The sequence below is a fragment of the Microcaecilia unicolor genome, chromosome 5 (genome assembly GCF_901765095.1).
Source record: "Microcaecilia unicolor chromosome 5, aMicUni1.1, whole genome shotgun sequence".
Classification (NCBI taxonomy): domain Eukaryota; kingdom Metazoa; phylum Chordata; class Amphibia; order Gymnophiona; family Siphonopidae; genus Microcaecilia; species Microcaecilia unicolor.
In genome coordinates this window covers 41,679,580-41,706,070 of record NC_044035.1, presented here as the reverse complement: position 1 = coordinate 41,706,070, position 26,491 = coordinate 41,679,580, and the positions used below count along the sequence as shown (strand labels likewise).

At 40.9% G+C, this 26,491-nt stretch overlaps 1 protein-coding gene across 2 annotated transcripts in view; it reads left to right on the top strand.

Moving 5' to 3' along the window:
• Nucleotides 1–26,491, top strand: part of SUFU (SUFU negative regulator of hedgehog signaling) — a 232,700-nt gene that overhangs the window by 145,307 nt on the left and 60,902 nt on the right. For both annotated transcript variants that reach the window (XM_030202831.1, XM_030202830.1), the window contains exons 9-10: nt 7,361–7,495; nt 15,847–15,985. In XM_030202831.1, the coding sequence (XP_030058691.1) occupies nt 7,361–7,495; nt 15,847–15,985 (274 nt within the window). The remainder of the gene's footprint in view (nt 1–7,360; nt 7,496–15,846; nt 15,986–26,491) is intronic.

The window sequence follows — 26,491 nt, the reverse complement described above, 5'->3', positions numbered from 1 at the left end:
TCACTCTATTTTTTTGCCTTCCATTTCATGGGAGGATTCCCCTCTTTTCTTAATATCTGCAGGGCTGTGTGGTGTTATGTTCAGCAAATGGAGGAATTTTGGAAGATGGACCGAGTCTTTGTGTTGTTTGGTGGTCCATGGAAAGGGGAAGTGATGTCTAAGGTCTGTATAACCCACTGGACTAAGGAGGCCACTTCTTCTGTACACTTGCTCAGCGGCAGGCCAATGCCTAAGGCATAGAAGGCCCACTCCACAAAGAAGGGCTCAGGCCTCGTCCTGGGATGAGCGTTTTCTCATTCCTCTACAGGATGTTTGCAGAACAGTGATTTGGTCATCACTTTGTTCCTTTATGAAGCATTACGAACTGGACATCCAGGCAAAGCAGGATGTATCTTTTGGGGCTTTGGTGAGCCCAGGGACTTTGTCACCCTCGCTGAGTACTGCTTTGGTACTTCCCACTCGTTGGAAATGGGCTAGAGCAAGTGATAAGGAAGGAGAAATTAGATCTTACCTGCTAATTTATTTTCCTTGAGTCTCTCCAGACCATTCCCACACCTGCCCAGGGGGTGTTTTGCAGATGGTTGGCGTGTTTTCAGTGTGGGTGTGGGGGGGTCTGAAACTGAAATTTGTCTGGTCTATTTCTTGCAATCAGTGATTCCTTTTCTGGTTATCCCTGGACGGCTGTTTTCTATATGTTTGGGTGCATCCTTCTCCCATTAGGTTGTTTGAGGGCTTTGTTGATCCTGTTCATATTCTCATTTTGGTTCTCTACCTTTTCTTTGTTAATGAAAATACTGAAGGCATCAGTGTTATACAGGACCTTATACACTGACATCAACCAGTAGTTCTCAATCTCCCTCTGCTGGTAGGAGCTCATATACCCACTCATTGGTGGACAGACTCAAAGAAAGTAAATTAGCAGGTAAGACCTAATTTCTCCATCCATGAGGTTCCTGGTTAAAATTGACATGTTGGACATGTGTGGGTTCAGTTTGCATTTACAGGTGTGAGCGTCCAGAAGCTGGAGATGTGGAGGGGCATTTTTGAAAAGATATTCGTTGGAAAATGAACACCCCGAAACGTCCATTACCCTCTCATTTCTGTGCCCCTTTTTTTGGGCCATGCCCAACTTTACGTGCCTTTGTCTCAATTAAATCTACTTAGCGGCAATAATTGCTTGTTAAGCCAATTATTGGCACTAATTGGCTCAATAGTGTATTAAACTGCACGTGCAATTTTTGGTGAACTTTATAGAATCAGGATTAGTGTGTATGCCACCTTGCTCTGTATTTTTGTCAGAAAAGGCAGGTTAGCAAATTCTCAATTAAACATTACCCGCACCTGGCATTCCATGCCAAAATCCAAGCATATTCTATAACACGCATAGCTTAATTGGCTTAACAAGCTAATCCGCATTGCTAACAGCACTTAAAATAATGAGTACTAAATATCAATAATTAGAATTTACGCGCACAACTCCCTAAGCGTATTCCGTAATGCACTGCGCCTAATCTTTATGTCTTCAGCATCTCCTTGTATTTGGAGTCCTTTCTGCCTCCTTTCTGAACTTCATATCCTAGTTCTACTGCATACAGGCCTCCTTATTCCAGTACCTGTAACCTCTGCTGGGATCAAGTCAGGCTCCTCTGTATCACAGGCTCTTGCTCCCTGCTTTCTTCTCCAGTGTCTTGTACTCCTTTCCGCAGGCCCCAAATCTCATTCAGATAGGGTCTGGCAGCCACCAGCACCAAAGGTCAACTCAAAGGAAAGGCGACTGCTATGATGGAAGACCATACCAACCAACCCTGGGCCTGGGGTTGCCATCTTCAGTGGAAAGCCTGGTAGTGGAACTCATTACTTTTGAATTCTTCAAACTGACAAAACCTGTTACACCATGCCAGAGAGATCTTGTATCTTGATAGGCCCATACAGAAATTTGTAAAGAGAATCCATAAGGGTAATTAAAATGAGCAAAATCATTATAGTCCTATTATTTCACTCAGGTTTTTATTTCTCCTCTGAACAAACAGATGCAAAGTTTTTTAAGTGCTCACATAACTCTTCTGCTTATCTCAGAGCTCATATAGGATCGTTTTCAAATGTCTCACTATAGTTTACCAGATACTACAGGCAACCACAAAAACAATCCTAATGTCTTACTTTCCATAAAACTTGTCAGCAAATAAGAGGGCTACAAAAGCAAGTGACACTTGCACAACCAAAGCAACCTTTTGTTTGCCGTCCACAGTCACAGCTATTGCCTTTGCAGAATATGTATCCTGCCCTGCATATAAGAGGTTGGTCACCATATCTCAAAGAATATTAGCAGAATTAGAAAAGATTCAAAGAAGAGTGATCAAAATGATAAAGGGGCTGGAACTCTTCTAGTATGAGGGTAGGGCTCTTCAGTTTGGAAAAGAGACAGATGAGGGGAGATATGATTGAGGTCTACAAAATCTTGAATGGTGTAGCAGAAGTAAATTGATTTTTTTTTTTTTTTTTTTTTTTTACTCGTTCCAAAAGTACAAAGACTAGGGGACAAGTTACATGGAAATACTTTTAAAACAAATTGGAGGAAATATTTTTTTCACTCAATAAATAGTTAAGCTCTGGAACTCTTTGCTGGAGGATGGGGTAACAGCAGTTAGTGTATCTGGGTTTAAAAAAAGGTTTGGACAAATTCCTGGAGGAAAAGTCTATAGTCTGCTATTGAGACAGACATAGGGAAGCTACTGCTTGCCCCAGGATTGGTAGCATGGAATGTTACTTCTAATTTGGTTTCTGCCAGGTACTTTAACCTGGCTTAGCCACTGTTTGGAAAATAGGATACTGGGCTAGATGGACCATTGGTCTGACCCAGGATGGCTACTCTTATGTGTACACTTTTTTCTCATCACAGTTTCATTTTCTAATATTGCTCTTTTTCAGTCTTAACTTTTGCACTAAATTGGATGTTCATCTACATGCACTTTATTGCATAGCTGATTTTGGCTTTTTAAATATTTCAGTGTGATATGTACATTGAATGTTCTTCTTTTGGCTGCATTTTTACTTGTTTGCATATCACCTTTATTATATAGTTGTGACCCCTGAAGAAGGCACAACGCCAAAACACAGACTGTGTAGGGTCTGAACGGTGTATGTTCTTTTATTGGAGAACATACTCTCATTTTTATTGGAGAATAAACTTTGGTTTGAAACTTTTAGTCTTTTAGTTGAATTTGGAACTGTTTCTTCCACTCCTTTTTTTTTTTTTTTCTTGACTTTGTGGAAGTGCTATCCAGCTTTAGTTTGGCTTCAAACTGTGATCATAACATGATCAAATTTGAGCTGATAACTGGAGTGAAGTCACTAAAGAAATCTACTGTAGCAGTATTTAATTTTCAAAAGAGTGACTATGACAAAATGAGGAAAATGGTTAAAAAGAAGCTGAAAGAGTCAGCTGCAAAGCTTAGGACCTTAAATCAGGCGTGGATGTTTTTTAAAAATACCATCTTGGAAGGCCAGACCAGATGTATTCCATATATTAAAGGTGGAAAGAAGACCAGTCGACAGCCAGCATGGTTAAAAGGTGAAGTAAAAGAGGTTATTAGAGCCACAAGAGCATCCTTCAAAGATGGAAAAAGGATCTGAATGAAGAAAATAAGAACCAACATAAGCAGTGTCAAGCTAGATGCAAAACACTGATAAAGAAGGCTGAAAGAGAATATGAAGAACAACTTGTGGAGACAAAAACACATAACACCTTTTTTAAGTACATCAGAAGCAGAAAGCATGTGAGGGAATCCATGGGACCGTTAGATCATGAAGGAGCAAAAGGGGCACTCAAGGCCATAGCATAGATATTGAATGGATTCTTTGTTTCAGTCTTTACAGAAGAAGTTGTAAGAGATCTACCTGTACCAGTGATGATGTGGATAAACTGAAAGAAATCTCAGTGAACCTGGAAGATGTACTGAGCCAAATGACAAGTTAGAGTGATAAATCACCTGGACCGAATTGCATGTACCCAAGGGTACTGAAAGAACTCAAACAATGAAATTGCTGATCTGTTGTTAGTGATTTGTAACCTGTCGTTAAAATTGTCCATAGTACCTGAAGATTGGAGGGTGGCCAATGTAACACCGATTTTTTTTTTAAGAGTTCCTAGTGTGATTAAGGAAATTACAGACAAGCCTGACTTCAGTGCCGTGGAAAATAGTAGAAACTATTATAAAAAATAAAGTTACAGAACACAGGCAAAAGGGTTTACTGGAATGGGTTCAGCCAAGGGAAGTCTTGCCTAACCAGTTTGCTTCATTTCTTTGAAGGCATAAGTAAACATGTGGATAAAGGTGAACAGGTTGATGTGTATCTGGAATTCAGAAAGCTTTTGACAAAGTTTTTCATAGACTCCTGTGAAGTCATGGGATAGGAGGCAATGTTCTGTTGAGGATTAGGAAATGGTTATTGGACAGAAAACAGAGGGTAGGATTAAATGGTCATTTTTCTCAATGGAGGAGGTTGAATAGGGAGTGCCACAGGTATCTTTACTGGGACCAGTGCCAATTAACATTTATAAATGATCTGGAAAACGGGAGGATGACTGAGGTGATTACATTTGCAGATGACACAAAATTATTCAACGTTATTAAAACGTATGTAGATTGTGAAAAATTGCAGGAAGACTTTAGGAAACTGGAAGACTGGGTATCCAAATGGCAGATGAAATTTATTGTGGACAAATGCAAAGTGGAGCACATTGGGAAGAGTAATCCAAATCATAGTTACCTGATGCTAGGTTCCACCTTAGGAGTGAGCACTCAAGAAAAAGCTATAGGTGACATTGTAGACAATATGCTGAAATCTGCCCAGTGTGCGACTGCAGCCAAAAAAGCAAACAGGATGCTAGGAATTATTAGGAAAGGGATGCAAAATAAAACCATGAATAATGTTATGCCTCTCTATTGCTCTATGGTGCGGCCTCACCTTGAGTATTGTGTTTTCTGTTCGCTGTATCTCAAAAAAGATATTGCAAAATTAGAAAAGCTTCAAAGAAGAGCGACCAAAATGATAAAGGGGGATGGAACTCCTCCCATTTGAGGAAAAGCTAGGACTCTTCAGCTTGGAAAAGAGATGACTGAGGAAGGATATGATTGAGGTCTTTAAAAATCCTGAGTGGTATAGAATGGATAGAAGTGAATTGATTTTTTCACTCTTTCAAAGAGTACAAAGTCCAGGGGACACTCAATGAAATTATATGGAAATACTTTTAAAACAAATAGGAAGAAATATTTTTGCACTCAAAGAATAGTTAAGCACTGGAACTCACTGCCGGAAGATGTGGTAACCGCAGTTAGCGTATCTGGGTTTAAAAAAGGTTTGGACAAGTTCCTAGAGGAAAAGTCCATAGTCTTTTATTGAGATGGACATGGGGGAAACTACTGCTTGCCCCGGGATTGGTAGCATGCAATGTTGCTACTAATTGGGTTTCTGCCAGGTACTTGTGACCTGGATTGGCCACTTTTGGAAGCAGATACTGGGCTAGATGGACCTAGTATGGATATTCTTATGGCATATTTATGCACTTAGATTGCAGAAGACCGCACATAGAAGATTTTATAATCTATGCATAAGCAATAGTGCTTGTGTAAGTGTTTGTGCCTTGAATATAAACATGTTTTCAGCCACTTGTGCTAGTATTTCATGAAGTAAAGTAGGCAACTTTATTTTCTTTATAGAATAGGCTTCAAATAGGTGTTTTCCTTGTATCTAATTTTAGACATTTCCTTATAGAATTACCCTGTATTTGGAAATTGGCAACTTGGGCCCTCGTGCCATTTGTTAACACTACTGCTTGGATCAGTCCACAATCACAGTTTGTTCTTTTAAGCTGTCATGGCCTACCATTCTTAGTAATATTAGTAATGGTCACATCTCTTTTTTTTTATGACTGTCTGCTCCTGCATTGTAAAGATTTGCCTTTAAATGTCATCCATTTATATGTCTGATCAATCTTGATTTGTATAGAAAATACCCATCACAGTACAAAACAATGCCTGCACCTTTTGTTCTACTCCAACTGAACCCTACTAGGCTGCATCTGGATCCTACCTGAATCTTCTGCAACCTGCTGTTCTGACAGCTAGTTCCCCTCTCCTGAGGTTCATGGTCTCAGATCAGCTGTTTGAATTGTACGCCGTAGGAGTAGATTTTATCTACGGAACTGTTTCGAGACTGTGAACCGTGCAGGAGGAACAGCTGGAGCAGCAGATTAGGGCTGAACAATATAATGATTAAAGATATTTCAGGTCTTGTCTTGTGTTCTTTTTTGCCTTTTATTAAGGGATTTCCCCTGATCTTATTGATCTCCATCTCTTCTCCAGTTTTTCTTTTACTAATTTGACCTTCTTTCCAGGACTGACTTTCTATTTTACTTTGTCTGTCTTGTACTCATTTTCTCCTTTACATCTGTCTGATATTGATCTTCATTCTATTTTTATCTCCTGTCTTTGTCTCTTGCATCACCATCTCTTTGGACTGTTGGTTGCATTTACTTTCCAGCATCAGTTGTACCTAATGTGTTATAGATGATTTGCTGCATCATTCCATTTAATTCTAGGCCATTGCTTAAGTTCTAAAATCAGAATGCAAATTACACAATGCTTTCAGGGAGCCTTCTAATTTCTCAAATGTTTATTTGAAGGTCATTGATATAGCTGACCCATGTGCACTGAATATCATTGATTGATCTCACACATATGCAATAAATAATTTAAGTATGCATGTACCTCTCTCAGTAGAGAGATACATACATGTAAAGGAGATGAGATTTGATATACTACCTTTCCGTAGCTCCAGTTAAAATGGTTTACATATTATCTACAAGTACTCATTTTGTTCCTGGTGGCAATGGAGTGTTAAGTGACTTGTCCAGAGTCACAAGAAGCTGCAGTGGGAATCTAAGAGTTCCCCAAGTTCTCAGGCCACTACACTAACCATTAGGCTACTCCTCCACTTCCATATATAAAAATATATGTATGGTTGTGTACATACACATCCAGAGAGAGCAAGATTAAGACATGTATGTATATCTGTGCTGCTGCGGATTCGGGGCTCTTTGTAGTTTTGTACAAAGTAGAATGTTTCATGAAAAGTGCAAGCAGGGTACTTTAGTTACCAGCTAGAAAGGGCATGTGGCATATATTGGAGAAATACTCAGTTTTATGTTGTGGTGTTTGTTTTTTTAAATATAGTGAACAGTGTTTGTGAGTCTAATATCCGGTATCAATGGCATCCTTATTACAAACACTAATGGTGTATGATTATAATTCTATGATTTGTAGCTTTATATCTTTAATTTTAATTTTTTTTTTAATAGAAGTCGTAAAGACAGTTTAGAAAGTGAAAGCTCAGCAGCCATTATTCCTCATGAACTAATTCGTACAAGACAACTCGAGAGTGTTCACCTGAAATTCAACCAGGAATCAGGAACCCTAATTCCACTATGTCTGAGGTGAGCAGAAAAAAATTCAAGAATGATGAATGGAGATTTGGGGAGGGGAAATACATTTTTTAATGATTGGAAGCTGATTTGGGGATTGGGACTAAAAACACAAATATTGGAGCGTAGGAGTTTGTGAGACATTCTGTGAGTTGCTGGTAGGGCAGGTTTTGGGTGTGAAGTAGTTTGTAGATGGAATTTTTGGATGTTGGGGCAGTTTACAAGGTGGTAGGGCATTTAGGGGGTAATTTTTTTTCTTTTTTTGGAATGGGACAGTTTGCAAGAGGATTGAGGGGTGGGGTAGTATTTGAATGTGGGGCAGTTGCGATGGGCAGATTTGGGGGATAGGGCAGTTTGCAAAGTGGTAGGGCATTTGCAGGGAGAGTTTTTGCTGGGGGCACTTTGTGGGGTGGTGCAGCTTATGGAATAGATTTTAGGCTGTGGGAGCAGATTGGGGTGGGGCATTTGAGAGGAAATACTTTTTTTTTTAAGAAGTGGGGCAGTTTGGGGGGTTTGAAAGAGTAGGGATTTCTACCTTATAAACTGCCTCACCCTGGTCTCTAACTGATATATTTCACTCTAAGAGGTTCTTTTACTAATTAGCACACTTATGTATTTGTTTATTATGATTTATTTACTATCTTTTTGGAGGAATTCACTCAAGGTGTGTACAGTAAGAATCAAACATAAGCAATACACAATTACAGTAGTAAAAATATTCAAACAACAATGCAAAGCATGGCATGGTATGGTATACAACGTCTATTCTATTCAGAGTATTTATATCCTGATAATATAAATAAAGAGTCTAAGTGGATTACATAAATTCAAAACATATACTGAAAAGTTAAGAAGTCTTACAAAATTATATGTTCAGATATTTACCAAAAAGGTAAGTTTTCAATCCCTTACGGAATGATAAATAACCCAAAATCACTCAAATTTGTGTAGGTATATATTTCCACAGTTTACTGGCCTGAAAAGGAAAAGAGCCCTCATGAACCCTCTTATAACAAACTTTCTTAACAGATGGAAACCCTAACAGAATAGAAACGAGAATTTTCTTGAAGCATTGGAAGGAGAGAAAAACAGTTCCCTTGTAGTATACTAAATACTGTAGAAGCAGTCTTAAAAACTATCAGAGCTGAGATTGATAACCAATGTAGCTTTTTAAGCAATGGCGTTGCATGGTCATAACAAGAACAGCCATAAATCAATTGGGCTGCAGTATTTTGCAATAATTGCAATTTATTAAGTAGTATTTTCTTGCTCAGATAACTGATCTGTAAATCCATTGTCAATTGTGAGTCCAAAATAATTCCCAAAACCTTGGAAGATTTTTCAAACTTCAACTGCTCCGCAGAGGCTATAGTCATACTACAAGAAACTGAAGAGACATCATTACAAAAATATAGCAACTTAATCTTAGTTGTATTGAGTTTCAAAGTATGGGAATAAGCCCAAGAGTGGGTCAAAGCAATACAGTCAGAAATGGAAGTTTGCAATGTGGAAAAATCTGATATTACTGGAATCAGGACAAATGTCATCTGCATATGAGCAACCACATGACAAGAAATGTCCAAACCAAACCCAAAGAGCTCATAAACACATTGTGCAGAATCGTAGACAATGGTGAACCCTGTGGAACACCAAAGTCTAACCTCCAAGTACCGTATTTTTCGGACTATAAGACGCACTTTTTTCCCCCAAAATTTGGGAGGAAAATGGGGGGTGCGTCTTATAGTCCGAAGGTAGCGAGTTTTGGATCGCCGTCCCCTACTTACGCGATGCCATGTTCCCTGGTGGTCTAGTGACGTCGGGGCAGGAAAGAGCCCCCTCTTTCCTGCCCATCGCGCTGCTCTCCGTGCTCCTGACTGCTTCCTGACGGTCTCGGCGAGATTCAAAATGGCCGCCGAGACCGTCAGGAAGCAGTCAGGAGCACGGAGAGCAGCGCGATGGGCAGGAAAGAGGGGGCTCTTTCCTGCCCCGACGTCACTAGACCACCAGGGAACATGGCATCGCATAAGTAGGGGATGGCGATCCAAAACTCGGACAAGACGCACCGGAGCACCTAGATTTTAGAGGAGGGAAAAAGGAAAATTTTTTTTTTCCTATTTCCCTCCTCTAAAACCTAGGTGCGTCTTATGGTCCAGTGCGTCTTATAGTCCGAAAAATACGGTAAATGAGAAAATATTATTCTTCTTGACAAAATACAATCTTTCTCAAAAAAAAAACCAAAAAACATTTAATCTATTTAGAAACAGTTCCAGATATGCTGTATTCACACAACCTATAAATCAAGATATGGTCCACCACGTCAAATGCTCCCAAGATGTCAAACTGAAGCAAGACACAGTGAATTCTTTAGCTAAGAAATTCACAAACTTTAGAAACTAGAAATATTAATAACGATTCTGTACTATGCATAGTCCTAAATCCAAATTGAAAATTCTGTAAACAGTGAAAAGACTCCAGATATAATGTAATTTGAGAGACAACTACTGATTCCATAAGTTTTGCCATCCATGGAATACTGGCCAGTGGTCGAAAATACATGCTAAAACATTTTCATAGACTGCCCCCCCCCCCCCCCAGTTTCAGTGCTACAGAACTGGAACATCTTTCCCTATATAAATGCGACTCTTTTCTCTAGAACACCCAGTCCATTTTGGCCCATTATTTTAGAGAGGTGTGGTAGCCGTGTTAGTCCACTCTTAAGGTTATCAATAGAAATCAAACAAAATAAAACATGGAAAAGAAAATAAGATGATACCTTTTTTATTGGACATAACTTAATACATTTCTTGATTAGCTTTCGAAGGTCGCCCTTCTTCGTCAGATCGGAAATAAGCAAATGTGGTAGCAGATAGTATATATAAGTGAAACATCCAAGCATTACTTTGACAGTCTGACAGGGTGGGAAGGTGGGGGTGGGCAGGAGGTATGCATGGGGACACCAAAGCATTTCATTGATATTCTAACAGGATGGGTGTGGGTAGGTGAGAGGAGGGTGATAAACAGATGTTGCCCATTTTTTTAAAAACTCTGTGCATATGTTTACTGTTTTTTAAACACATGGCAAGTTTTATCTCATTCCATTAATCTACTTATGCTACAGAAGCTGAACCTCCTCCCATAGAAAGTTCATCTTTGGAGGGAGGGATGGCTTTTATCTCTGGAGCCAGCAGTGTGCTTTGGCTTATTTTCAGACATGTCTTTGTACTGCTTTTTCCCTCATGCCAAGTTTTATTCCATTTAATTTTTGGAGAGTTATTTTGCCCCCAGACCTGTTCAGTTGGAAACAATGAAAACAGGTGTGAAAATTCACTTGGCATTTTTTTTTCTAAATTTTACTGTTTTTTGTCTTTGAAGAGAGAGCCATGCAGACTGAAGCCTCAAGGATAGAGACTTGAATACTAGCAATTGGTGTAGGCTTAAATGGGGAAGCAAATGCAGGTTCAGAGGAATGCACTCATCCTTCTCCATTTCTTGCATTAGATATTGTAACTGAGGTTTGTTCATTTGTATTACAAAATTTGAATCTTTGTTTCTTGAGTGAGGCCTGTGCCAGGGCTTTCCTCTTTCTCCACTACTCTGCCCATGGGTGTAGTTTGGGGGGGGGGGTGCAAGGGGGCATTGCCCCCCCCCCCAACAAGCTGCGTTTACCTGGGTTGAAGAAGCCCCCCAAAACCCAGCTTGCTATCTCCCCAAGTGGTGCAGCTGGTGCAGCATCTCTTTTTTTTTTTTTCTCATTCCACCCCTGCGAGACCTGGTATCACTCTTCATCCACTCCCGCCCACAGTTTTTCTATCTTCTGGCCACCGACAGCCTCACCAATAAAAACACACTGCCTTTGGCCTGCCCCGGAAGCAGTGGCGTACCAAGGGGATGGGGGCGGTCCGCCCCGGGTGCACACCGCTGGGGGGGTGCCGCGGCGCGCGCCTGTCAGCTGAGTTCGCTGACTTCGCTGCAGCTCCCTCTGCCCCGGAACAGGTTACTTCCTGTTCCGGCCGGGGCAGAGGGAGCTGCAGCGAAGTCAGCGAACTCAGCTGACAGGCGCGTGCCGCAGCAGCGTGCACCCAGGGGGGTGTCATTTCGCCGGGGGGGGGGGGGGGGGCGCATCGGCAATCCGCCCCGGTTGTCATGCCGGCTAGGATCGCCACTGCCCGGAAGCTTTTTTCTCTGCAACCTTCTGCCTATGTAGGAACAGAAGGACTTCCGGGGCAGGCTGAAGGCAGCATGTTTCCATTGGTGAGGCTGCCAGCGGCCGGAAGATTAGAGAATTGCGGGCTGGTGAAGGGCGATTCTAGGCCCTACAGGGGTGGAAGAAGAGAAAAAGATGCTGCACCCGCAGTTAGGGGGGAGAGGTAGAGAAGGCTTAAAACGATGCCTCATCATGGAGAAACGGGAGTAAGAGAGAGAGATGCCAGACCCCGGGGGCGATGTAGAGGGAAGCAAGAGCTCGGGTGTGGAGGAAGGGAAGAGAAGCTGGGGTGGGGGGAAGGGAGTGACAAATGCTGGGCTGGGGAGATTGGGAAAGGTGCGGGATCCATGGAGGGGGGAGAGGAAGAGAGATACAGTGTCATGAGGAGGGGGGAGAGATTCTGGCCCTGGGGTTGGGGGTGCATGAAGAAGGGGAAGAAGCTGGACAGGGAGAGGAACATTGGCACGGGGAAGGCATGAGGTCACGAGGGCAGATAATGAATATGGAGGGAATAGGGACAACAACACAGAGGGGGGAGGTGCTAGATAGGACAGAAAGGGACACAGAGGGAATGACGATGGAAATCGAGAGAGAAGAAAAGTTAAATGAACAGGAGATACAGGAAGGCAGAAGATAGATGGGACTAGAGAAAATGGGTAAGTAAGTGGGTAGGGAGAAGGAGCAGATGGATGGGGCTTAGGGTGTGTGGGTGGAGGGGAACAGAGCAAAAGATGGGTGGGGTTAGGGTTATGGGTGAAGAGGAACAGAGTAGAAGATGGGCTGAGGGAAGGGAACAGAGTAAAGGATTAAGTATGGGTGGGGGGGAGTGGAATGGAGTAGAAGATGGATAGTGCTAGGGGGTGTGTGGGGAGGGGAACAGAGTAGAAGATGGATGGGGCTAAGAGGTGTACGGGAGGAAGGGGATGAGTCTCTAAAGGGGTTGAGTGACGGTGGAAATGGGGTTACCAAGATTGTGAAAGAGAGGCAATAGAACATAGGGTAAGATATAGAAGAATGGCCTTGAGATACGAAAAGGAAGGAGAGACAGAGATGGAGCTGGGATTGACAGGTTGATGAGATGCAGTGGAGGGTAGATGAGGGCTAAGAGGGTGAGTACAGAGGATGGGGATGGGCGGACTAAAGAAGTCGATGAAAGATGGAGGGGGAGGAGACGGGGGATGAAAGAGACAGGGGCAATGGGAGTGCTGGAGATGGGAAAGGGCCAGTAGGTAGATCAGTAAAATGAAGGCTAAGGAGTAGAGGGTGAGAGAAAGAGAGATAAACACAGAGAAAAAAAAGTGGGAAAAATAACATAAAACAAAAGATCAATTCCAGAGAAGGAGAGAGAAGAAATGGAAAAGCCGTCTTGGAAAAGAATTTGGGAGAAGACTGACATAAGGAAAGTGGAAAAGACTACTAGAATCAGCCCAATCAGTAAAATAAAGTGCTCAGACAGTAAAGGTAGAAAAGGAAATTTTATTTTTTTCTGTTTCTCTTTGCATTGCTTATAGAGTCTGGCTTTCTTGGAGGTCTCCATTTCAGTTTTTATCTGCATGTTTTTTGTGGTTCCGTATTCTATATCATGTAAGGATCTATCCATGGTCTACATGTGTGACAGAGGTGAAGGTTGCTCGCATGTAGTCTGTAGGAATTGTTCCAGTTTCCCCAGTAGCAGGTATATTGGTGCTCTAGGGCCCATGGTAATATTTATTGCACTGTCTTTTCGTAGAAGTTAAGATCTTTTTACAGGGTTTTATGTTATTTAATAAAGTGTCTAGCCCTATTTGAAAGCAGGCTCTGGGACCTGTAGCTCAAAATCAAATTTTTTTTTTTGCGTTTTCCAAACACGAGTGGGATGAAATCAGTTAAACATTTTTCTTCTTTTATACAGTATCAAATGGTCATACAGTGGAATTCTTTACCACTATCCTTGAGAACTTGTATAAAACCAGGAAGAAATTACAATCTTTTTTTATTTTGTATTATTGATTCTTCATCCTCAGGCTGTAATTAAGTGGTTTGTTTCAGTTATGGTTTGTTTGTATTAACCATTTTTCTGTAATTCTTGGATTTTTGATCTGGTTTCTTTTTTTGTAATTAGACCTTGGAACTGTTGAGGTAGAGGTAAAGGCGTTATATAAGTCCCTGGTGTAACATAACATGTTTAACAAATTTAAAATTTGAATTTTTATCTAGGATATTAGGAGTTCAGGTAGATGATCAGCTTACTATGGTTAACCAAATCAATAAGGTAGTAAAAAGTTGTTTTCTGTTATTGAGAAAGTTGAGATCCATTCGGAAGTTTTTTGAATTGTCGTCTTTCCGACTTTTGGTACAATCAATGTTGCTCTCCATAATAGACTGTTGCAGTGTTGTTTATGTGGGCTGCACCAATTTGCTTATGAAAAAATTGGCTGAATCAGTAACACCATATTTTTTTATAAATTACATTGGCTACCAATTATTGTGAGATCTCACTTTAAACTGTGTATTATTGTTTTTCGGTCCCTACAAGGGAGTGTTCCTTTTTATTTGAAAGGTCTTTTTTTTCCTTTATTAAGTAGACAATTACTGCAGTGGCAGGTTTTATTGACATTTCCATCTATAAATTCGGTAAAATATTTTAGATAGTTATCTTCCTTGCCTTATCAGGCTGCTTCAGTATGAAACTCTCTTCCCATATCTGTGCAGTCACTTTGAGACCTCTCTTCCCATATCTGTGCAGTCACTTTGAGACTGTTTACTGTGTCGTAAGCAACTTTTTTGTTTAAGAAACATGTGGATGGAACTATGGCTTAAAATGTGTAATTCCCGGATGATTGATCCAGTCTGAATTATTATGATCCACATAGAACTGTGGAGGTTGTTGTGGAATATAAGACCAGAAATAGAATGGAAAATATACGCACAAAAGTACACACACAGAAAGTTTGTACTTGTTTCTACACAATCTGCATGTAGGTGTCTTAGGGGCATAGTATGCACAGAAAAGAGGTGCTATTGCGATGTTAACAAATACTGTAAAATGTACGGATACACGTATAGAGTACATATACTTAAACCTGCTTCAGAGCATATATAGAAAAGTGTACTTTTGCATTTGTGTATTGGTGGTACTGAATCTGGGAGCCTGTTTGTGATTGTCTATGTTAAAACTTGATTAAAGTCATTAAATTTTAGTCATGTTTTCCCAAAGATGTCACATTTTATAAAGGCACATAAATATATATGTTGCCTTTTATATAATAGGCACATTGTTAAACTTCTCACGTAGGCGCCTTGTATAAAACAAGGCCCTAAAGTCTCCATAGCTTCACTTTTCTTCTGTTTATGCTACTTGGCCACTCTTGAACATGTTTTACAATACAGCTAAATATTATGGAAAATTAAGACGTTTTCTTTATTTTTGAACAAAAAATGAAAACCCATTAGCTGTTACAATGATGTGGACAAGAGTAAAGTGAAAGTTTGCTAAAATTTGATATAGTGCCTTTTAAGACAACATATTAGCTGTGGTTTTCGCCTACCACTGTGATTTAGAGATGGTTTGTAGTCCTAGCTATGCCCTATGACCATTGGTAGATTGCATTCCTGAGCAATAATTTACCCAATTGTATATGACCAATATTGATGCCTCTCCTCTGAGCACTATCTTTGGGCATGGTAAAGGACTAATATCATTGTAATAGACTCTATATCTGAATTATTATTTATAGAAAAGTTGTGTGTTTTGAGAAACTTGGTTAGAAGACCAAATAAAATTAACACTTTGTTTTGTTTTGTTTTTTTATTGTGAAGGTTTTGCATTTATCTTATTTTAGTAGTGTTTGACTTTAAATGCCCATTGGAAGGGCATGTAATAAATCAGTGAAAATAAAAACTGAAAGGAGATTGTATGCTGGATCAGTACTAAATACCTGATCAGGAAAGATTAAACATAGCTAGACTAATAGAAGGAGTAGCTGCAAAGCTTTGACATTTGATGTCATGCCTTTCTTTGTTATTGTTTTTCTTCCTCAAAAAGGAAGGCCATAAACTTATCAAACTCACTCCTGAAGCATTTAAGAGCAGTGGAACATATTAGTGCACAGACTCATCTTATTAGTGATTGCTGTTTCTTCTTCTCTTTTTAATCTTTCCCTCCCCCTTTCATCCTCAGGGGCAGGCTGCTACATGGACGGCACTTTACGTATAAGAGTATTACAGGAGACACAGCAATAACATTTGTGTCTACAGGAGTAGAAGGAGCTTTTGCAACAGAAGAGCACCCTTACGCAGCCCACGGGCCCTGGTTACAGGTGAGAAGGCCTTCTCTCCAGTACATTTCTCTCCCTACAGTATCCCCATCCTGTCTCTTAAAAAATATCCTTTTCAAAACTTTGCACATATGGTTACTAGTTTGTAACTTCACATTTTCAGCAGCAATAACTGGTTAAGTGTCACTGAAAATTAGCAGGTAGTCCCAAACAAGCGATTTAATTGGTCAGTGCCCGTTTCTGGCTGGTTAATTCGTTTTGAATATCAACCCTTGAATGTATTAAATATTTGAGTATATGTGGGTGAGGATGATTCTAAGTTGTTCAATATGAATTAATTTCCTTTCTTTAAGACAACCTGTAAACAGATGTCAAGTCTATTGGCTATCTTGGTCAGGGAGAATTGCTGCATTCAAATGAATATCCTATCCAGACTGTTATATCGCTCTATGACTTCACCTATAGAATTGCCTGTTGAATTACTGTTTCAACTTCAGAAACATATTTGGGGCTTTATTTGGAAGAGAGAACCTCCTAGGGTTGCGAAATCTATATGATATGCTTCACAGATACAGGGCAGTTTAAGGAGTACCCTGTTTATGTACCTATTGTATACCGGCCCAACTCCATGCTATAATACAATGGGTTTGGATGTATCTGAGATTAAACAATGGATATTGATAGAACAGAGGTTGATAGGCATTAGGGTGGATAGTGGTAATAGACACAAGTTCTTATTATTAAGTGTCTGAATTCTTATTTGAATACAACTTTAGGAATCTGGTAAAAAAAAACAACCCTGTGTTCAAATTTGTTGAATGGTAAAAAATATTCTAAACTTTTATGCTTGTTATTATGTTTATTAAAATTTTGCTACCTATAGAATATAATTCACATTTTCCACCAGGTCTAAACAGCAATGTTCTTCAACAATGGGCTGGCTTATGTAGGGCAAATGTTGAGTAGCTCCAGAACTTGGACCTATTTGGTCTTTCGTCCTCGGATTTTTTTTTTTTCATATATTTGGACTAGACGTGGAGGCATATTTTCAAAGCACTTAGATTTTAAAAGTTACATAGTACTCTATGGAACTTTGTAAGTCTAAGTGCTTTGAAAATGAGCTCCGTTATGATCTTAATGTTACATTGATAAATAATTTAAGAAAACCTAACACTGATTTTGAACTATATCTCAAATCACAGAAAGTGACAAAAGGCGATATCTCCAACTTATATCACTTACTCATTGTAAGAGCTTACCATAATTTTTCTTATGTGCAAGCATGGGAATAAGATCTGGATAGGGATAACGTAAGAATATAATATAACATAAGTATTGCCTTACTGGGACAGACCGAAGGTCCATCAAGGCCAGCACCCTGTTTCCAACAGTGGCCAATCCAGGTTACAAGTACCTGGCAAGATCCCAAAACAGTACAATACATTTTATTCTGCTTATCCTAGAAATATGCAGTTGTCTCTCTCCAAGTCCATTTTAATAATGGCTTATGGACTTTTCTTTTAGGAAGCTATCCAAACCTTTTTTAACCCCCCGCTAAGATAACTGCTTTTACTACATTATCTGGCAACGAATTCCAGAGTTTAATTACATGTTGAGTGAACAAATATTTTCTCTGATTTGTTTAAAATTTACTACTTTGTAGCTTCACTGTGTGCCCCCTAGTCCTAGTATTTTTGGAAAGAGTAAACAAGTGATTTACATCTACTGATTCTACTCCACTCATTATTTTATAAACCTCTATCATATCTCCCCTCAGACATCTTTCTCCAAGCTGAAGAGCTCTAGCCGCTCTAGGCTTTCTCATCCCCGTTATCATTTTTTGTTGCCCTTCTCTGTACCTTTTCTAATTCCGCTATATCTTTTCTGAGATGCGGTGACCAGAATTGCACACAGTATTTGAATTGCGGTTGCACCATGGAGCGATACAAAGGCATTATAATGTCCTCATTTTTGTTTTCCATTCCTTTCCTGATCACACCTAACATTCTATTTGCTTTCTTAGCTGCTGTCACACACTGAGCAGAGGGTTTCAACGTATCATCAACAATGATGCCTAGATCCCTTTCCTGGTTGGCGACTCCTAGTGTGGAACCTTACATTACGTAGCTATAGTTCGGTTTCCTCTTTCCCACATGCATCACTTTACACTTGCTTACATTAACCATCATCTGACATTTGAATGCTCAGTCTCGTAAGGTTCTCCTGTAATTTTTCACAATCCTGTTGCGATTTAACAACTTTGAATAACTGTGTCAGCAAATTTAATTACCTCACTGATATGATACAGACGTTCAAATATTTGAATGGTATTAATCCGCAAACGAATCTTTTCTGGAGATGGGAAGGCGGTAGAACGAGAGGACATGAAATGAGATTGAAGGGGGGCAGACTCAGGAAAGATGTCAGGAAGTATTTTTTCACGGAGAGGGTGGTGAACGCTTGGAATGCCCTCCCGGGAGAGGTGGTGGAGATGAAAATGGTAACTGAGTTCAAACATGCGTGGGATATGCATAGAGGAATCCTGTGCAGAAGGAATGGATCCTCAGAAGCTTAGCTGAAATTGGGTGGCGGAGCAGGTGGGGGGAAGAGGGGGTGGTGGTTGGGAAGCAAGGATAGGGGAGGGCAGACTTATACGGTCTGTACCAGAGCCAGTGATGGGAGGCGGGACGGGTGGTTGGGAGGCGGGAAATACTGCTGGGCAGACTTATATGGTCTGTGCCCTGAAAAGGACAGGTACAAATTCAATTCAAGGTAAGGTATACACATATGAGTTTGTCTTGGGCAGACTGGATGGACCATGCAGCAGTATCGGAGATAGCTGAGGATGTGCTGGGGGACATAACTAGCGTGGTAAAACAGGCGCATTGGGGCCAAAATTTGAGACTTTATTGAGTCAAATTGAAAATTTCGAAAAATTGCTGACAAACGCAAAAGCGTACAACGGAACTCAAGGCACAGGTTTCTGTCTTGGAAGATACTGCCCACAAGGAGACTGCAGTAATGGAGATGCTAAAGGTGCAGTTGAAACAGCATGCTGACGACTTAGAAAATCACTCGAGGAGAAGTAATTTGCAGTTCCTGGGCATCCCTGATACTGTCCCTGACACTTGCCTCTCATTAATATTTGCCTTTTTGGGAAAATGTAGTTTCTCATGTCAACTGTCTCTGGATTTGTAGGTGGCAGGCTAAGCCTGAAATGTTGTTTGACACTATTTCAGTTACTCAGCCTACTCCCAGAGGACTATTGGGCTTTTTAAAACGAACCATCTTGTTGGGAATTAAATGTACTTCACAGAAGTGGCTGGATGGAGATTCGCCAACCTTGGCTCAGTGGACATCAGCGATGCTACAGTTGGTGGTGCTGGAGCGCCAGTCATTTTCATCCTTGGACACTGTCCCGGGGCAAGGCTTTTAAGCTCGTTGGGAATCTTTCTGGAACTCACTGACTCCGCTTGCTCGTAGACATACGGAAGGGGAAGAGGGCCATGGGTGGGCGTTTAATTTCTGAAAGTTGGGTGCCTGTTTACTTATATATTGCACTGTTAGTTATTTAAAAAAAAAGCAGCGGCCCCAGCACAACCCCTGGGGAACACCACAATACTACTTCATTGTAGAGTTGTTTTTGCAGAGTTGCTAGATTTGCTCTTCATTTCGGCACAGAGGTTTTCAAGGCAACGGATTCTGATACCTTTAGGATCAAAGGCTTCCCTTCGTCGACACCAAATAGAATTGGTTCCCTGAGGCATGCCTATGTGCCGAAACACAGCCGTATCGGGTCTCTTTATACAACTGCTACAATAAAGATCCTTGCTTTTTTGGAATCCTCTTAGCATTTGCCTCACTTTCTTCTGGTTGGCGCTCACTTCCCGTGAGGATATTGTCTCCCTCCTCTTTTTGTGAACCCCACTATATACCCTTTTCCATTGAGAATACTGACCATTTAACCCTACTCTCTGTTTCTATCTTTTAACCAGTTTTTAATCTACAATAGAACACTACCTCCTATCCCATGACTCTCCAATTTCCTCTGGAGTCTTTCATGAAATACTTTGTCAAATACCTTTCTAAAATCCAGATACACAGTATCGACCGGCTCACCTTTATCCACATGTTTGTTCACACTTTCAAAGAAATGTAATAGATTGGTGAGGCAAGATTTTCCTTCACTAAATCCATGTTGGCTTTGAATCATTAATTCATGCTTTTGAATGTGCTCTGTCATTTTGGTCTTTATAATAGTCTCTTCCATTTTGCCCTGTACCGAAGTCAGGCTCACCGGTCTATAATTTCCCGGATCACCTCTGGAACCTTTTTTTAAAATTGGCTTTAAATTGGCCACCCTCCAATCTTCCTGTACCATGCTTGATTTTAAAGATAGTTACATGTTACTAACAATAGTTCTGCAAGTTCATTTTTCAGTTATATCAGTACTCTGGGATGAATGCTATCCGGTCCAGGTGATTTGCTACTCTTCAACTAGTTAAATTGTGCCATTACATCTTCCAGGTTTATAGAGGTTTCATTCAGTTTCTCTGACTTGTCAACTTTGAAAACCATTCCTGGCACTGGTATCTCTCCCAAATCCCGGTGAAGACTGAAGCAAAGAATTCATTTTATCTTTCCGCTTTGGCTTTGTCTTCCCCTTTTACCCCTCGGTCATCTAGCAGTCCAACTGATTCTTTTGCTGGCTTCTTGCTTTTAATATACCTAAAAAAAAAATTTACTATGCATTTTTGCCTCCAATGCAATCTTTTTTTCAAAGTCCCTCTTTGTTTTCCTTATCAGCACTTTGCATTTGTTTTGCCATTCCTTATGCTGTTTCTTATTAATTTCAGTCAGATCTTCCTTCCATATTCTGAAGGATATTCTTTTAGCTCTAACAGCTTCCTTCGTCTCACTTTTTAACCATGCTGGCTGTTGTTTGGTCTTCCATCCTCCTTTTATAATACATGGAATATATTTGGCCTGGGCTTCCAGGATGGTATTTTTGAACAGCATCCACTTCTGATGTAAATTTTTGACCTTCACAGCTGCTTCTCTAAATTTTTTTTTTTTTTTACCCTTGTTCTCATTTTATCATAGTCTCGTTTTTGAAAGATAAATGCTAACATATTGGATTTTCTGTGTGTACTTACTCCAAAGCCACTATCAAATCTGATCATATCACTGTTATCAAGCAGCCTCAGCACGATTACCTCCTGCACCAGATCATTTGCTTCACTAAGGACTGGGTCTAGAATTTTTCCTCCTCTTTTTGGCTCCTGTACCAGCTGCTCCATAAAGTAGTCCTTGATTTTTTTCAGTCAGTATCGGGGTAATTGAAATCACCTATTATTATTGTGTTCCCCATTTTGTTATCTTCCATAATTTCTGATTACATTTCTACATCTGTCTTGTTATCCTGGCTGGGTGGACAGTAGTATAATCCTATCACTATCCTTTTCCCTTTACACATAGAATTTCAATTCATAGGGATTCCAAGATGTATTTTGTTTCCTGAAGAATCTTCAATCTGTGTGATTCCAGGCCCTCCTTAACATACAGTGCTACCCCTCTACCAGTTCGATCCACCCTATCACTACTTTTCTTAGGCTTCTGACATTTGCATATAAACATTTCAAACTATGGGGTATGCTTAGTAAGGTGCGTTAGCATTAAACGCTAACACCTATACATTTCTATGGGTGCGTTAGCGTTTTACGCACGTTAAAAACGCTAGCGTGCCTTAGTAAAGATAGGTGTATGTTGTTCCAATTAACATCTTGCTCAGCAGTTGACAGTGATAATTTGCAATCTTTTGTCTGCTTTTTATTTAAAGACACCTAGAGGGGCATTTTCAAAAGAAACATCTTAAGTCAGAAATTTCACCTATCTGTAATGGAATCTAAACCATACCCTCTAAGATCCATCCCCACCTGTACCAGGAGAAGTCAGTGCTATTATTTTGTTGAGCTGGCAGCCCTCTGTTTCCTCCCAACCCTAACAGCCTCCAATGGTTTTACGTATGGTATTCTTTATTCAACCAATGAGTGTTCCAAACCTCGGTCTAGTGTTCCGGCTGCATCTCTGGGCATTCCGAGCCTCACTGTGGTTCTCCAGCTGCCTCTCACCATATCCAAGCTTTGTTCTGATGCTCCAATTGCCTCTCATTGCATTCCAAGCCTCATTCTGGAGTCACCAGCGATCTTGACTACACTTCCACAGAAATCCCACGGCAACTTCTTCCATACCTGCGTGAATCTTGCAATCCCCATTTCTGTGCAGCTCTCTAGTTATGATTCTGAATTGGCCTCTTTAGTGAAATTTAGAGTATACATTTTCAAACTCTTAAATTTAGTTGATAAAAAGTGGGTGGATTTAGGGTGGAGAAGAAAAAAGATAGGATCTTAACTCTGTCTACACTAGTCTCATAAAATAAGGCTCATAAACTAAATGAATAGTGAGCCTAAATTTGTAAGCATAAGTTTTGCGCTCCTAAATTAAGATGACTTTTCAGCTGAAAACTTAGGAGCTTAAGCTCCTAAATTAGATTGAAGATAGGTCACAAATTTAGAGGCCTAACTTAAGGACGTACATTTTGGAGCTCTGCTTTTGTTGAAAATTGTCTAAATTGTTTTTAAGAAACACTAAAGAAACAAAACGGACTAATGAATGCACATACCTAATATATACTTTGCATTTGGCAGAGCACACTTTTAAATCCTAAACTTTTCCCAGTTCCACCCTGGGAATTGCCATTTAAAATGTATATATAGGATCTCTGCCTATGCATAATTTTATGCATGTATCCTATGCATTATTTAAGAAATGTCTTTCCATATGTAAAAGCTGGTTTTACTCTGTGAAAGTCTTTCTAATATCACCCCTTCTGTTCTTAATAGAATATACTATCATAAACTCCTGTACTCCCAATCTTGCAAGGGGGTTGTGGAATTCAAGGTGATGGCTCATCCAGCATTATTTCCATAAAGAGAATGGCAAAGGGGAAGAAAAAGAGGTGGATATATTATGCAATTTAAAGACCAAGAACTATCAGTTAATTACAAAAGATATTTGGATAGTATGTTAAGACAGCCAGCTAATTTGGAGTTTTGTGGTCAGCTGATATAATAAAGTGTTACAAAATTTGTACAAAAAGTGAAATTGACTCATTCAGTTGATCAAAAAACTTGAGCACATGATAATAGTTTTAGAAAGATTTGATATGAAGCAAGCATGCTGGGAAAGTGTTGACTTTTGAAAACTAAAAGTTAATGCTCTCCACATGAGAAAAAGAGCTTGAAGGTGGTATGAAGTGGGGTAGAAGCCAGACACTGCCCCCTTTTGCATCACTGAAGACAGGATCTTTTAGTGTCAGACCTTACACCATGTTAGATGTCATTATACTTAACACCAGTAATTTACATTCTTTGGTTTTATAATTACTGTAGCAGAGTTTAATTGATATTATACTGAAAGACACTATACTTGTGTGTGTCCATCACAGAAACACAGTATATTGAGAATCTAATAAACATAAGAATAAAGCCTCAAAAGCAGCAGAAACTCTTTATAACAGGGTTTGACAAATCACGTCGTTTGATTTCGCCGAAGCAGTTTTTTCTTCCATATCATCGAAGACACCCAGAGGATTCAAACGTTGTACTAGGTGCAACTGGACCATCTCAGGTACAGATACCCACGCCTGGTGTATCCAGTGCCTTGGGCCCGACCATAGCCCAGCCGCTTATAGTCTGTGTCTTCATATGAAGAAATGGACCCAAGCGTCTCGAGAGGCCCAACGAGAGAAGCTTTTTGGGGCTCAGCGGTCCTTCGACATCGGTACAGAGGTTGTCGGTGTTGACATCGACAGGAGCATCGACATCGAGGAGAGAGGTAATGGCTGCTGAGAGACCAACTCGCGCTGGGAGCAGTGAGGCGTCGAGTGGGTTTCCACCTTCCTCGAGGCCTCTTGTTATGCAGGCCCCCCCGGGACTGACTGATCATCGGATCCGGCCACAAGGAGACGTGAGGATTCCACATCCTCTTCATTGGTACCGAGGAGTCTTGATGACGGGCATCGAGCGAAGGCTAAGAAGCACCGTCATCGTTCTCCTTCGATGCACGGTACTGGGAGCTCCGGGGCATTGAGAGAGTCGTCACCCGAGAAGCGTCGGCGCCGAGAGGACCGCTCCCCCTCGGTTCAGGAGGTGCCAATGTGTCGGTGTCTTGGCAGCTCACAAACCCGCCCTCCTCCCCTTTGGAGGAGTTGTTTTGTTTATATGCTTTTTGATCAAACTAAAGAGGCACGCTCGCGCGGCAGGCGGGAAGTCATTTGCGCATGCACGGTTCATGCTGCCCGCGCGACACAACTCTCTCGAAAGACTTTGATTTTATTTTGCTTGCAAAATTTTTTGCCGATTCCTGGGCCGCTGTGGACGTCGACCCACATGTGAGAACAATCAGCCTGCTGTCCTCGAAGAATACCTGCTACAGGTAAGTATCTTTGCTTTATGAATCCCAAAGCCAAATAATGAAAACTACAGATTCTTACCATAATACCCTTGATACCCAGGATTTTCATGGAGGGGACCCAAGTAACCAGTGAGTCTGCTATTTGAATGGTAAGGGCAGTGGCGTAGCAAGGGGGGGGGGGGGGGGCGGGAGGGGCGGTCCGGCCCGGGTGTCAGCTCGAGGGGGGTGCTCCCTGCCAGCTCCCCCCCTTGGCGCATCGACACCCCCCCGACCCAGTGCCCACCCTCTTCCGTCCAACCAGCTCCCTACCTTTAAAAAAATATCGGAATCCTCGCGCCTGCACTTAAAAGAAATGTGCAGCGTCTCATCGGGCCTTCTCTCGCTCTATCTGTCCCGCCCTTGCGGAAATAGGAAGTTGCGTCAGCGGAGGGCGGGACAGACAGAGCGAGGGAAGGCCCAATGAGACGATGCACATTTCTTTTACGTGCAGGCGAGAGGATTCCGATATTTTTTTAAAGGTAGGGAGCTGGTTGGACGGAAGAGGGTGGGCACTGGGTCGGGGGGGGGGGGTGTCGATGCGCCGAGGGGGGGTATGTCATCTTGCTGCACCCCGGGGGGGGGGTGCAACGGCGAACCGCCCCGCCCCGGGTGGCAGCCCCCCTCGCTACGCCACTGGGTAACGGTTAATGTTGAAGAGTCTTTCTGTTAAATATCATACCTTTATTCTTGTTGGGATTGTTTCATCTTATGATCTATAAGCCAGTTTGCAACTTGGACAAGTTTTGAATTTAATGAAGCTATTTAATGCATATTCTAAAGATCAACAATAGTAAAAATTTTAAAATCATGTGCATATGCAAATGCAGCAAGTCCACTGACTGGACTAATCCAACAGAGGAGTCATAAACATGGTAAAGTCAGAGCCCCACAAGTAAATGTGTAAAGGTCTGAGTAAGAACCTTTCCATAGCACAGAGTATTATCAGTTCTTAGATATGATTTGAACCATGTCATAACTGTACCCGATATCCAGATATCCAGATAGTCTGCATGCAAATAGCCTTAGAACTAGGTATAAAGTCTTTGCATTTGCAGAGTGATGCCCCCTTTGTTATTGCCCCCAGGGCACATGCCTAGCTTGCCTACACCTAACTGGCTCTAAAACGTCTGCCCATCCATGCCATCTACCCCTTCCTCTTCCTTAGAGATCCTATATTCTAACTTAGTCTGTGTTTTTGCTCATTTTTTATATTTTATTTGGATTTTGTGCACACCTTTTTCAATAGTTGCTCAAAATGAGTTAGTCAAGTACACTGGGTACTTCCTTGTCCCTGGAGGGTTCACAATCTAGGTCCAGACCTGAGGTAATGGAGGATTAAGTGACTTGCCCAAAATCACAAGGAGCAGCAGTGGGATGAAAGATTATCAAAGTAAAGACAGTATGATGAGTTGTATATTTCATTTGAATTTACGTACATCACACAACAGAATGGTAAAAGCCCCAGTGCTTCATATGTGGAAAATGTTTCTCTAACGAAAATCTGAAACACTCAAAACTGAAGGAATGTCTTATCTCTGCTTACCTAAAAAAACACCACGGACGATGTGGAAGTCTTCAGAAAGAAGAGAGCTTGTTTCAAGGGATCAGGAACTTTACCAAAACTTGGAATTGCACCGATGAAGAAACCTTGTCTAGAAGCATTGTACTAGGTTGCATATTTGATTGCACGAAACAAAAAGCAGCACACAACTGGAGAGACTTAGTCAAGCCATATGTACTTGAAATGACTGAGCTCAATTATGGCGAAGAGCAGCCAAAGAAAATTAAACATGTTCCTTTGTCCAATGATGTCATTCATTCCCTCATTGTTCATATGTCTGCAAATATCTTGAAGCAAATCGTTGGAGAGTTGGTAGCCAGCCTGTGTCTATTCAGCACGCAACTGGATGAAAATACAGAAGTTACTCAATGTAATGAGCTACTTTTTGTCCAGTATGTCCATTTAGATTCCACCAAACAAGAATTTCTGTTTTATGAGGCACTTCCAGCGTCCACAGAGTGTGCAGATGTCTT